General features: G+C 47.6%; 1 protein-coding gene across 10 annotated transcripts in view; it reads right to left on the bottom strand.

Moving 5' to 3' along the window:
- Positions 1-13,557, bottom strand: part of TSPOAP1 (TSPO associated protein 1) — a 68,457-nt gene that overhangs the window by 35,314 nt on the left and 19,586 nt on the right. For 8 of the 10 annotated variants that reach the window (XM_061375726.1, XM_061375731.1, XM_061375732.1 and 5 more), the window contains exons 5-12: positions 11,193-11,471; positions 7,740-7,847; positions 6,802-6,885; positions 5,307-5,396; positions 3,583-3,705; positions 3,231-3,335; positions 2,821-2,871; positions 1,389-1,409 (exon numbers count right to left, since the gene is read on the bottom strand). In XM_061375726.1, the coding sequence (XP_061231710.1) occupies positions 1,389-1,409; positions 2,821-2,871; positions 3,231-3,335; positions 3,583-3,705; positions 5,307-5,396; positions 6,802-6,885; positions 7,740-7,847; positions 11,193-11,471 (861 nt within the window). The remainder of the gene's footprint in view (positions 1-1,388; positions 1,410-2,820; positions 2,872-3,230; positions 3,336-3,582; positions 3,706-5,306; positions 5,397-6,801; positions 6,886-7,739; positions 7,848-11,192; positions 11,472-13,557) is intronic. The other 2 variants (XM_061375727.1, XM_061375728.1) reach the window with 2 other exon arrangements.

Here is a 13,557-nt window from a genome sequence, read left to right as displayed (position 1 = left end):
ACACAACTGAGCAAGCAGCAAGTTTCCAGGACAGGGGTAGGAAGCAGGAGGATCAGGAGGAGGAGCCTAGGGACATTGCCAGGAGCTTCAGGGAACCAGTGGAACCAAGCCCCAGACACAGAAGAGACAGGAGACTTTTGTGTCTATACCCAACACAAAAGAGTGAGAAAGAGGAGCCTCACACTAGTTCAGACTGAGTAGTATGATTACCAGAAGAGGCTGCAAGAGCAGGGAGCAGAGCTTGGTGGGATCAGTTCAATCACCAATTCAGAAGCCTGCTCTGATTCTCCACACCAAGCTAGACCCAACCCCCACTAGCTCAGCCCTGTCTTCTTAGACACTCTCCTTGGCTGACCTATTACACTTCCCCTACATGTGACGGCTCCCAGCCAGATGTCCATTGTTACCCTTCTCCAAATCTTCTGCTACATGTTTTTGAGACCAGAGAATCATGATGCTGCTAGGAGAGACCTCTACGGGACTGCAGTACAAACTCCTGCTCAAAGCAGGGCTAACATCAAAAGGATTAGAGGAACATCCATAACTCCACATAGATGTGAGTGCTACTTCTTCAGGATGTGGATATACCCTAATAATGTCTTCAGACTGTTTCAAATTCTTTTCCTAAACGTTCCCAACACTGTACTTGCTTTCTTGACCAAACCTGTGAATAAGGTTGTACTGCATTTCCTGCCCCAAGAGGTAGTTCAGAGCCTGTGTGTGCTCAATCACGGATGCCTCTCCTCCACGTGCAGTGTTACCTGACATTTAATCTCCCCATGGCTCTTTGCAGTCAGATCAAACGGTGACTGCAGAAGCAGTTTTCTATCAGCTGTGAGCACCAGCACTTCCATATAAGCTTTCCAAATCATATGGGACCAGGCAGACAGCACAGCTCCCACACTGTAACTTCATCAGTTACTACCTCTTCTGTGAAAACTATTATTCCTAGTCTCTGCTTCCCATCTTCCAACCAATTCCATCCAAAGCCAGCAAGACCTCTTTTTCTCCACAACATTTACATTTGCAGTATTGCCATTGCTTTTGGGTTTTGAAGGAAACACTTCACTCTTGAGCTGTAAGTACTTCCCCAAAGACCTTTAAATGTATGTAACACATGGAGAAGGGGCACAGTTGGAAAAGTCTAAAAATCTGGAAGTATCAACAAAATAAAGCTCCTAAATCTAATTGGTCAAGAAAGCAAAGCATCTAAAGAGAAAAGCAGCTGCTCCATCAAATCCAGCAGGAGCTCCTTTAATTACATTTCTTTCTTGGCGATGATACTCTTGCAATCTTTTCCAGAGTATTGTTAATACAAGAACATAAAGCAACTGTCAAAGTTAGGACAGAGGAGAAAAATGTCCTGTTTGACAGGATTATAGCAGTACCTGCATGCAATCCAAAGTACTCTGGTAGCAATAAGAAAAGCAAACAAGAGATATAAACCCATATTAGCAGTTACACTAGCCAAAACTCAATAATACTGCAAAATACTGAGTTTAGTAACTCAAAGATAACCCAACCCTCAGTTTGAATGCAATTGTTTTCTCTCCGGCGTACAGTGTGTGCCTTCTTCCATACTGAGATTCCCACCTCACTCCCAGAAGCATCTACTTGCCAAACAAAAGCCAGATTCCACATACTAAATACATGAATAAGAAAGCCATGCACTTTTGGAGGGCCTCCAAATCATGGTATGCTTTGAGCCAAAGCACAACATCCTTTGAGTGGCAGTGATAAATTTCAAGCCCTCCTTTCCCAGCTCATTTCAAGCACCCACAGAATCAACAGAATGGACACCTGATGCCTAGACCTTTCCCCAGGCCTGAGACCAAGCAGTGCTGAGAATCAAGCCACAGCTAAAAAACCGGCTTTGACATGATTTCAAGCATGTAACAGCTTGCTAAGTCATGCACCCTGCTCCTGGTGAGACAACAAACAGCAAAGTTGAGCCAACCCCCCTAATTTTACCCAACACTGATGTTCTGGAATGACTGTGATTACAGTTAAGTTGCATGAATAAATGTTTCTTCACATTAAACTAGCTTTTAATGTGTCTTTCTTTGGTCTGCTTGGTCTCACTGACTTATAAAGCATCTCTGTACCAGTAACATGAACTCAAGAATATTTAACTGATGAGGCCCTTGCAGAACACTACCAGCCTCTTAAACACAGAACAAAGTGACTGTCCCTTTCTTCCTTTGCACAGGTAGATGTATACTTTAAACCTAAGTAGCTTCTCCAGTCTTTCAATGAATTAGTTCAGAAAACATTTGGCAAGCATCAAACCTCCCTTCTCTTAAAGGCTGCGAAGCCAGCTAAACATTAACTGATGTAAGAGCAGCACCCACATCAGCTCTGATCCTGTCTCTGCAGCCAAAAGCAGATGTCCCAGAAAGGATATAGCAGTGGGGCAACACATCATGTCACTTCCCCATGAAATTCACACAGCCTGCAACAATTTCAATCCCATTCAGTAGGAGCCGAGCAGTACTGGGCTCTACAGTCAGGCCCTCCTCAAAGGAGATGCTATCTGCAGCCATAGAGCAATCTCCTCCATCAAGAACACTTATCAACTTGCCTGACTCTCCTGGGCTCCAAACAGCCACAGCACAGCAGTAAACACAGGCAATGCAGCCTGCCATCTCTGACTGTAAGCTCCCACTACAAGACAGGGCCATAGCCTCCTCAGCATAGGATTTCACTGGCCAGGGCTTGTACAGCAAGGCATTCTGCTCAGGCTCAGATTAAGAACTGACATTAAGAACAAAAGATACCAAATCTGCAGCCATTAATCCATCTCATTTTTTTCTGTCTTACCTCTAGAAGCTGTACTGCTCCTTCATGTTCTCTTTTTGCCTCTGCTTGTGCCTAAGAAGAAATAAGAAAGGGAGTAAATAGGGAATCAGACTACCTAAGTTCATTTCTATTATCATCACCACCTTGACAGACCATTATAGATTTAGAACAGTGTACAGACTGAAAGTGTCCTTGGTCTTTGGATAAACAGCAGCGAGAGACCAGAACTGCCACTGAAGAGAGAAACCCTTCATTTTGCTCAAGTATCAGAGTTCACCTAGACACAAACACTCTTACCTGGTTTACTTTATCCTGTAAACTCACATATACCTCCTGTATATGTTGTACTTCCAAAGAAGCAGGGTGAAGGACTCCCATCACTTTCCAAGCATTCAGAGAGTAAAACCTCCATTCCCTCACGTACTGCATACCTGCTGCAACCGCCTGACTTCCTCTTGCTTCTCCTGCAGGACTAGCAGTGCTTCCTTGTGCTCGACTTCCAACTGCTGTCTCCTCTCAGCCACATTTATCATGTGCTGCAGAACAAGTCACAGAGTGACAATACTGAAACACTGCCCTGCACCCTATCACCAGCCGTGAACTCAAAGCATGGTGTGTACTTCATGTCATCATCAAGCAGACGAGAAAGTAAGAAACTCTTACCAAAAACCAGAGCAACAGCCAAAGAAAATCCTTAAATCAGTGATGGCCACCTTCTTTCCCCTCCCACTCAAATTGCAGAAGTGTCCAAACAGTCATTCCAGCCATGTGGGTCCTACTGACCTTCAGCACCTGCTCTAGATTCTCCAGCTTGCTTTGCAGTCCTTGATTTGTCTGAATTACTGAATCCCGTTCCTTAGTAACCAAAACCACCTGCAATTTCAGGTCAGCATTCTCGGCTTCAACCTGAAGAGAAGGGATTTTCATTTAGCACAGTATCAACATGTAATCAGTCATAAGTATTCCTGGTATAAATAATGAAGGACAATTTGTTTCCGTATCTCAGTAGATTGTTTTGCAGACCTGATTTCTACTTGTCATATCAAAACCATGAACCTCCTCTCCCCCTGGCTTTCACTCAGAACGAATAGACAAGCAGTTGTAACAGTCCTCAGTGTGACAAACGCTTGATTTGCACTAAACACATGTCCCCTCCTAATTTGCAAGGAAGAAGGAACTGGGATATGAACAGGTGATAGACTGAGGTGATATGAAAGCACAAAGGTCTAAAAGCTTTTTTAATCCAAGATTGTAGGGTTAAATGTAGAGAACAGTACAGGAAGCTCAGCAACCTGCTGAAATCATGTTTAACTTTTCCACTTACTGCAGGAAATTCCAGTAACTTATTTTGGTTCTAAAGTGCACTCTGACTTGATGACTATTAGCAATGCAGATTATCAAGAGAAGACAAACATTTCTACTGAGAACAAACAGTTATTAAATATGTGGGAAGCCTTATGCATGGTGGCAACATTGACACACGGGGCAGACAAGTGGCTTTCTCGCTCTTGTGGATTACATTTGTACAGAGAAGGAGCTGGGCACAGAAATCCATGGAGTACCAACTCTTCCATCATTCTTACATGCAACATGTTCCTAGAACACAATCCTCCAAGGTGCAACCACTCTCCCCTGAAATCTGCTCTGCTAACTGAACACTGCAAATATCCTGCCTTTGTCCTAAGGCCTGAAGCTTCTGTGGTTTCCACCTGAATTGCAGGGGCGGGGTCCCCTGCCACATCATCAGCCACCAAAACCCCTATTCCAGCATGACAAACAATGTCAGAGGTGATTGACGATTTTCAAACACACTGTAAGAACCTTCAGTTCTTAAAAAGGGCCCATAAGAAAGATGGGGAGAGATTTTTAGCAGGGCCTGTTGTGATAGGACAAGGGGTGATGGTTTCAAACTAAAAGAGGGGAGATCAAGACTGGATGTGAGGAAGAAATTCTTTACAATGAGGGTGATAAAACACTGGCATAGGTTGCCCAGAGAGGTGATGGATGCACCATCCCTGGGGACATTCAAGGCCAGGCTGGATGTGGTTCTGGGAAACCTGATCTAGTTGAAGATGTTCCTGCTCATGGCAGGGGGGTTGGACTAGATGAGCTTTGAAGGTGCCTTTCAACCCAAAACATTCTATGATTCTATATGCTTGCACCACCTGCAGTGGTGGGTTCTGCTGTGACCAGTGTATTGTGCTCCCTACCAACCGCCTTCCATCTTTGGTTATGAACTAATGAACAAGTTACGACAGGTAAACCCAAGCATGAATTTAAGTAAGGACAAAGCACCTCACTCAAGCCTTGGGAAACTCTAATAAAAACAGGTCAGTAGCTGCTCCACTTGCAGTTATGATGCAGTAGTGCAGTTGCGCAGGACAGAGGTGGGCATACGACCGCTACTCAGCTGGCAACTTGAAAACCTAAACTGCCAGCAAGTTCTCCTCAGCACAGTTTTACAGAAGCCAATGCTCCACCTGACAAACAGGGACACTGATTGTTACCTCTCCTGCCCATCCAGCCTTTTCATTCAGATGCAAGTTCTCTTCAGCCAGTCGTGCATTTTCACTCTGTACCTCCTGCAGCTGGATCTCCTGTTCAGAAAGAACAGGCATTACCACACCACGGACCTCAAATTAACTCCCCCAGAACTCAGCAGGGCAGCTCCACTATTCCTGTTGACTGATGGTAGAAGATGCTAATGGGATGCTGCTTGAGGGGTAGAAGCCAAAAACATGCAGCACTTCTCAAGCAGGCATCAGCCCTGTGGTAGACCATCTTTCAAGTTTCTTCTCTTTTTATGTAGCCTCAAAGCCCAGACAGAAAAAGACCTTTCATTGTCTCCTTCACAGCTCCAGTGCCACATTATTTAAAACTCCACCTACAACAACTGATCAGTTTTCTCTGGTGGTTCAAGATCAGTCTTCCTGACAGATTTTAGTTAAGGAAGAAATATTATTTGGAAGAATGATGTGAAAGAGAATTCTAAACTGCAAACTCCAGAGTTTTAAATGCCTGGCTCTTACACCAGGATGCAGTCTGGAGTTCAGCAATAAGAGCTATCTATCTCTCCTGCCTTAGAGAACGTTGTCTCTGAGCAGGCAGGAGAGCCATGGACATATGGAGAGACATTGATTTTGTCAGGTCCAGTCCGTCTGCATCAACTTTGTACAGCATTAGAGGAATTCAATACTTGCATGATGACATGACTCCACATATTCACACATACATTTCCCCATCCCAACGTTTTACAGATCACCAAATATTGTCTGACTATCCCAAGAGCTAATTCCCTGTGTGCACAGCCTACATCCCAGTGAGTTGGTCCCTTCTTGACCTTGAAAAGCTAGTGTTCCTTAAATGCTCCACTGTAACCCAGACAATGACACCAAGCTATGCACAATGAAGTGCACATGATCTGAGCTGTGCATTAGAACTGACCTGAACTGAGATCTGAGCAAGACGTAAAATATCTACTCAGAAGGTAAGTACGCTTGGCTTAAACTATACATTATCACAATTACTCACGCCACCAGTGCTGCTCAGCAAAGTAGAAAAGAAGGGAGAAATTCAGATGCTGTGATATGACCTACAAAACCTCCATGACATTAAACAGAGGTGAGATTTCATCCAACAAATAAAACGCATGAGCAAAAGACTGCTGGTTTGTGCAATTACCATCTCAGGATGCAGAAATCTTTCGTTACTTGTCTAGAGTCCTTGTGAAAACGTCAAGTGTCTCCTTGAGCTCGCAAAGGCCATGGAGCTCCATCCAGTCATTTCTGCAGCTATATTCAAGCCACAGCTAGCTGACAGACTAAACAAACAATTCCAGCCTCAAGGGCTGGAGCCTAGAGTTTGTGACACTGTTCAAATTAAGAGACAGGCTGCTGGTGGCTCCTTATTAAGATAAACTGAAGAGAACCCAAGAGAGGCACACAACAACCTGGCTCCTCTTCTGCCATCACTCTCACAGCAGCAGTCAATAAGAACACTTACCAGTTCTTCGCATCTTTTATGCTTTTTCCTCACTTCATGCTCAAGGCTTTCACATTTTTTGCGCTTTTTCTTTAGTTCAAATTCCTGCATGAAACAGGCACAAGTAGATTAACAAGTCACATTCTTGAAGTGTGTGAGAAGTTTAAGCCCAGCTTCTCAGCCCCAGTGGTGCACTAACCAGTTTCATTTTCTTCAGAAAACTTTTGTGGCAAGCAGAAACAATACAGAAACCCAGGGAGATTTTTTAAAAGCCCAAAAACTTTCCCAGGGAAGCAGCTCTTCCCCTCCTCCCCCGAGCCTTTCGTCTTCTGGAAACAGTTCTGCATTTCCCATTTGCACAGATTGCTCCTATTTTGTATGGAACAGTGTGGAGAACAGGATGCAGGGGACAAGACGACAGAGCTGTGCAAACTATCCAGCCTGAAATGCCAGCTGTGCTATCTTAGCTCCTACTCTAATCCAACTGACATCTAACAGAGAGCAAACATCCCTCTGGTTATGTACCTTTAACTGCAGTTTCTTGCTACCACTCTTGGTTCCTCAGATAGATAAAAGCTGCCAAACCTCCTTGTGAACTGTCCTAGTCTTCTGGAATAATTCAGATGGGATATATTCCCCACATAACATCTGTCCCCCCATAACATACCTGTTCCCAGTTCAAGTAAGGCTAAACCAAACACAGCACAAAATCTACTGGCATGTTTCCCTCTGATTTTAGTGTGACATACTCCCCCACCAGCCCAGTACCTGGAGATGCCACCTAGCGACTTTCCATGCAGATGGCCTGTGCTTTCTCACAGACTCCCCAGGCTTCCCACTTTTGCAGCGCTCCTGCACCTAGAAAGACTTCACTCCCCAAGCTCTCTGCCTGGATTGCATGGGTGAAAACCCCAAGGGAAAGTAGAGCACTCCTTCACCAACCCAGGCTCACCACTCACCAGCTGCTGTATCTGTTGGCTGCTCTCCTGGTCTGCTATTGCATTTCTGGGAGGGAAATTTTCATGTCCTTCAGAAGCAGGTCCCAGCAGTTGCACACCTGGTTCCACCTGGAAAGCAAGATGCAGAGAGCTTGGGGACAGCCAGGACTGTAAAGCACATCATGCACAGAGAGGGAGAAGAGGCTCTCCTGACAGTACCACCAGAGAGCACAACACTCCGCATGAAAACCTCTCCACTGGACATGGAGAAAGGGGACCACCATGCCAGGGATATCTCAGCCACCAGAGGTCTGCGATGGGAATTTTCAGGAGCCCAGCACAGATCAACCCAGCTTGGTTAAACCACCCACATGCTACAGTGGGCTCTGGAAAGCTCTCAGATCTAAGTTTCCACTTGTGCCTCACCTAACGCCTCTCACAGCCCTCTCCAAAACAATAAAAAAGATGGATTCAGTCCTCTGAATTTTCACTCTCCATTGGTATTTGACTCCACTTCAGCCTTTAACCTCAGTTGAGCTCTCTGCCCAGCTTAGTCTCATTGCTATTTATCAGCCAGAAAATCTTCTGACAATGAGGACAGACTCTCCTGAGCCAGACAAATAAAGAGCATCCATAAGAAACACCGTAATGCAGGTTCTTGCACAACAGAACCTGCAGAGTCAGTTGAAAATCAAAGTATGGTAGGACTGTTCAAGGAAGACCAGTGCAGAGCAAAGGAAGGTCAAAAAAATCAGAAGTCTGTGCATCCCTCTTCATCATGGAGGAGTTCGGAACAGGAACTTGGAACACTGGCACAGGGTGCCCAGAGAAGCTGTGGCTGTCCCACCCCTGGCAGTGCTCAAGGCCAAGGTGGATGGGGCTTGGAGCAACTTGCTCTAGTGTAAGGTGTCCCTGCCCATGGCAGAGGGCTGAAACTGGATGAGCTTTAAGGTCCCTTACAACTTTAACCATTCTAGGGTTCCTTGATTCTATCAATTTGGAGGGTCAGGGGCCACCAGGGTAGAAATCTCAAACTATGAAGAACACAGCTGAGGATCTCTCTCAAACTGATTTGTCTATAAGAATTGTGGAGGCCAACAATATAAACAGTAACAAATCACTGAGATTAGATAATATTCACCCAAGGGTTCGAAAACCCCCTTCAGCATGAACTGAATCCCTCACTTCAGCAGTATGTGACTCAAGGCATGCAGTGTGTCACCTCTGTGACACTACCTTAATACGAAGCAAATGGAAGGTGGCAAATATGAAGAGTATTCCAGTGGAGATCAGTGGAAACACATCTGACATGTATTCCAGGCAAGCTGATAGAAATTACAACAAAGATTAGGCAGATACTTAAAAAATACCCCAAACAAAAGTATAGTGGGGAAATAGAACCCACAGTCACTAATCTGTAGAGTTGTTAACTAACAACTGGGTGAGGGAGACCCAGTCAGTACAGTCTGCCTGAGCGTGCTGAACACATGCAGTTACAGTGCTTCAAAAGGCTTCTACAGACACTGAGCCACCACAGGAGGAGGGGGGAGGTTTTCTCTCGGGTAAATACCTAGTTAAAAATGAAGGGACTAGCGAAAAGGCAGCAGGAACCATGCACTGCATGTACTGATAGCGCAAAGAGCCAAATGATGAAGAGGGCCTCATGACACAGAGCTTACAGAAGGCCATCAGACAAATGATGTTGTAATAGAACCCAGTGCTTAGACAAAAAGGCACAGAGATCTACTGGGAGAGAAAACTTCATTATGCCACCATATAAATCAGTGACACTGTGCCTGGGATACTGTGAGCAGCACTGCTTCCCCAGCACAAAAAAGTACAGAGAAAGCGTACATCGGGAGGAAACAAAGATGATAAACACTGAAAAATGGGAGAGGCTGTAAAGAAACAGCAACAGCTAAAAAACAAACAACGGCTGAGCGGGGCCTGTAAACTGAGAGTGACTTAGGAAGGATAAACAAGGAATGAATATTTAACATGCCTTCTATAAGAGCACTGAATGAGCACAGCTGGTGGGTCCTCATACAGGCAACAGCAGTGAAACTGCCTCGGAACAGTGTCATTACCGAGAGCTTCGTAAAGCAACCGGGTGAACCGACACCAGACAAACGTATCGGGAGCCAGCGGTCGCTCCAACCCGCCGCCGCCCCGGCTCAGGAATCCAAGAACTGCCGGAGCTGGGAGGAAGCGGGTACACCGAGGCCCGGCCTCACGCACCGCCCGCCGGGCAGCCCGGCCCACCGCAGCGCCGAAGGCCTCCGCCGATCCCGCACCCCGGTGGCGGAGTGCCCTTGCCGAGGCGCCCACCGGGACCGGCCCAGATCTCGGCCCCGAGGGAGGCAGAGCCCGGCGGCCGGCCCCGGCCCTCTCCTCATGGAGGATCCCGCCCCGAGAGCTGAGGACCAGCCCCGCTGCCCGACCCGGCCAGCAGCGGAGGCCTCGGCGGGCCTGTCTCCTCAGGCAGAGCGCGTCCCCGCCCTGCCGCGACAAAGGCGCTCTCGGGAGTACCTCAGCCCGCCCGTCTCGGCCCGGCCATGGCGGAGGCAGCGGCCATCTCTGTCCCTGCTCCCGTCCCGACCCGTCCGGGCGAGGAGCGCCCGGCCTCACCTGCCGACTGCACGGCCCGCGGCGAGAAGGCGGTGCCCGCTGGCGGCCGGATTTGCCGGGCGGTACCATTGCACCGCGGAGGGGCGGCCGGGCCGAGGAGCCGGGGCTGGGAGCGCCGCGGCTTTGCTCCGCGCGCGGCCTGGCCAGGGGCCTGGGGCCTGGCCCGCCTCGGGGGTCCCCCTCGGTTGGTGCCGTCCCGCCGGGAGAAGCGGAGGACGGCGGTGGGGCCGGGCCTGCCGCGGGCTGGGGCACAGAGAGCAGCATGAATCCTTGGCACCATGGCCATGGGTGCCCATTGGGGGCCAACGTCCAAACCTGTGCAAACATCGAGGACGCGTGTGTTCAGCCAGTGCAGGAAAATAGAGGTGTTGCCCTGTTCCCCTGGAAAACACAGCACAAAGCCTCAAGTTAGGGACGGTGAGGAGGACTGAACCCTGGCATGGCTCCGTGTCACTGTACGAGTGGGCTGCCAGTGGCATCTGTGTCCCACTCAAAGTATGAGACCTGGACCTAGAAGTTTAGAATCCAGCACAGCACTTCTTCATAGAATCCCAGACTGGTTTGTGTTGAAAGGGACCTTCAAGCTCATCCAGTCCCAACCCCTGCCATGAGCAGGGACCCCTTCCCCTAGAGCAGCTTGCTCCAAGCCCCATTCTTGGACACTGCCAGGGATGGGGCAGCCACAGCTTCTCTGGGTACCCTGTGCCAGCGCCTCAGCACCCTCACAGGGAAGAGCTTCCAGATACCTAATCTAATTCACAGTGGTGGAAACCACAGCACTCACGTACTCCAGGTAATAATAGTTATTAAGTAATTAAATAGCAAAAACTTAGATCGCTGACCCACTTGTCTCACCTCCCTGGGTGCTCCCCCTTTTAGTGCTGGGTCTCCCAGGTGGGCCTCCTTGGGTAGAGGTGAACCTTTGCTGCAGGTATTTAGCATTGGTACGGGCAGTCCCACGCGTGTGGCAGCACTTGGCAAAACACCACCTGAACTGGCTTGAGAAGAACGCAGACACTCCTTGAAGTTCTTCAGCGCAATCTGTCTCTGCAGCCGCAACACCTCCCTCTGGGACTCCCGCAGCAGCCGGTCGAACTCAGTGACATTCAGGCAGTGAGGGTCATCCTGTGGGAAATGCAAACATGCCATCATGTTGCTGACCAGCTCTAGGAGGTGGAATGGGTCAGGGGGGTGAATTCACATGCATACCCCAAAAGCCTTTCTGAGGAGACACTGGTGAAAACCAGGTAAAGTGGTATGTAAAGATTTCTGTTTCCTGGGTCTTCAAAGCCTCAAAAACACATTATTCCTCCAACCTGTGGTGCTTCTGTAGCTATAGCAGCACAAAGCAAAACGGCTTTTCTAAATGTGTGCTTTCTTGGGGCTTGCCAGCAGAGAGCGTGCCGGGGTAATGTAAGTTCATTTCCCAGCCAAACCAGAGCCTTAACTGTTTTACCGCCTTGATGTGGGCGCTGGCATTCTCTACAGCCCTAACGGTGGTTGAGGCTTTGAATGCTGGAAAGAATGAAGAACATCTGGGATTTGTTCAGTTGTCGCTCAGGATAATGTTCGCTTTTCAAACATTCCTGATTCCTAACCTCTTCAGAGACAGCCTGTGGGAATGGGTGCCTAGAACAAGGGGTCACTCCCATCCACTCTGGACCCCAAACCAGCAGCTTTTGAAGGAAACCAGTGCAATCTTACTCCCACAAAACCAGTAAGAATATGTCACCAGCTTTTAATTTGAAGAACTGTTTAATTCTTCAAAGGTTTTCAAATTGCAGGAAGCTGAAGAAACACGTACCTGCATGTCCATATAGACGTACAAAAGCTGATCGTGAAAACCTGTCTGTACAAATATGCTGCTGGAGGAGACATTGCTCATTCCCCTGGAAAGCTCCTAAGCCAGTGAATTCAATGCATAATTGGTATCCAGGACAAATTTAATCTGCTTTCCTGTTCACTTCTTATTCACCCTAAAAATAATGTGTGCTTTATAAATACAATTTGTGCAGAAAACCATGGTTACTCTCATGCTACAAAGGGGAAACTGAGGCAGCATTAATGGGAACTGACTACAGATTCAAGAAGTGAGCATCTGGGCGTCCTCTGTGCCAAACCTGCATTCAGACTACCAGTGTAGTAGTTCTTTAAAACAAAATTTGCTGTGGCTCTGTATAAAATCTCCCTTCCCCCACTAAAAAAGGCAGCTATTCCCAACAGACAGCCTCAGAAGCCTGGGGGAACAAGAGAGTAGAAAAAAGGCTCAGTCCTCTGCTCACAGTTTCTATTATACACATCCCCTGCAGCTGCCTTGCTGTTCCCTGCAATCCCTCGCTTCCAAGAATCCACGCTGCAAGAAACTGCAGCCTGGTTTTAGGGGAGCTGGGGTTTAGTTGGAAGCCCATCACGAGACTAGGATCTCAGGAAATCATTTTACCCTATCCTAAGAGCCCTGACTTTGCAAAACAAGGCCAATGCGAAGTGTCTGACCTGCCACTGGAAAGGAGTAGATTCATTTCATAGCTACTGAGAAATCTGTGCTGATTTAAATATCCTAGATTCAAATTGATTGGGTTACAAGCTCTGAGTGTGCACATAATATCTCTGCATATAACACCCTTCAGTGGTGTAATGCCTTTTGCATGCTGCAGAGAGATTAGGGGAATTTTGAATTTTAACTAGCTGGAAATTAAAATTTAATGAGTGGTTGCTTGAGAGAAAACTGGGGAAAAACCGGATCAGACAGAACAATCTGCTCTCCTGCTCTCTTCTCTGCGAATTCCCCCAGTCATGCTTCCAGTTTCTGCCTTGGCAGCTACACAAGCAGACTATCTCACCTTGTGAGCCAGGGGGGTCACCCAGGCCCCAGGAAGGCAGTGGCTAAATTCCTCAACCCTGAGGATTGCCCCCAGGTGTATTTCCTTGGCTGGCAATGAATGTTGCTCACCTGCTTTTGTCACATTCCTCTACAATTTGTCACCTGTCCCTGGCAGATTCAGACTGCCCAGCAAGCTCTGCTATGAAAATCAGAGTGCTTTGGGAAGCACTTTTGGAAAGCTCTCCCTCTGGGCGGGGGGGGGGGGGGGGTTCTGCAGTGAGAAATCAAAGGAACAGGAAGGAAATTTCTTCTTGCTGACACCATAGAGCATGGTCAGACCTGGATAACTTTCTCTTGTGGTTTAATGCCAGAAATTATCGGTGTCAGCTC

This window comes from Neopsephotus bourkii, unplaced genomic scaffold (genome assembly GCF_033783945.1).
Source record: "Neopsephotus bourkii isolate Nb327-2 ecotype Australia unplaced genomic scaffold, CSIRO-AGI_Nbou_v1 NB_1675, whole genome shotgun sequence".
Classification (NCBI taxonomy): domain Eukaryota; kingdom Metazoa; phylum Chordata; class Aves; order Psittaciformes; family Psittacidae; genus Neopsephotus; species Neopsephotus bourkii.
Note: the sequence above shows the minus strand (reverse complement) of the source record. Positions and strands in the feature narration are given on the sequence as shown.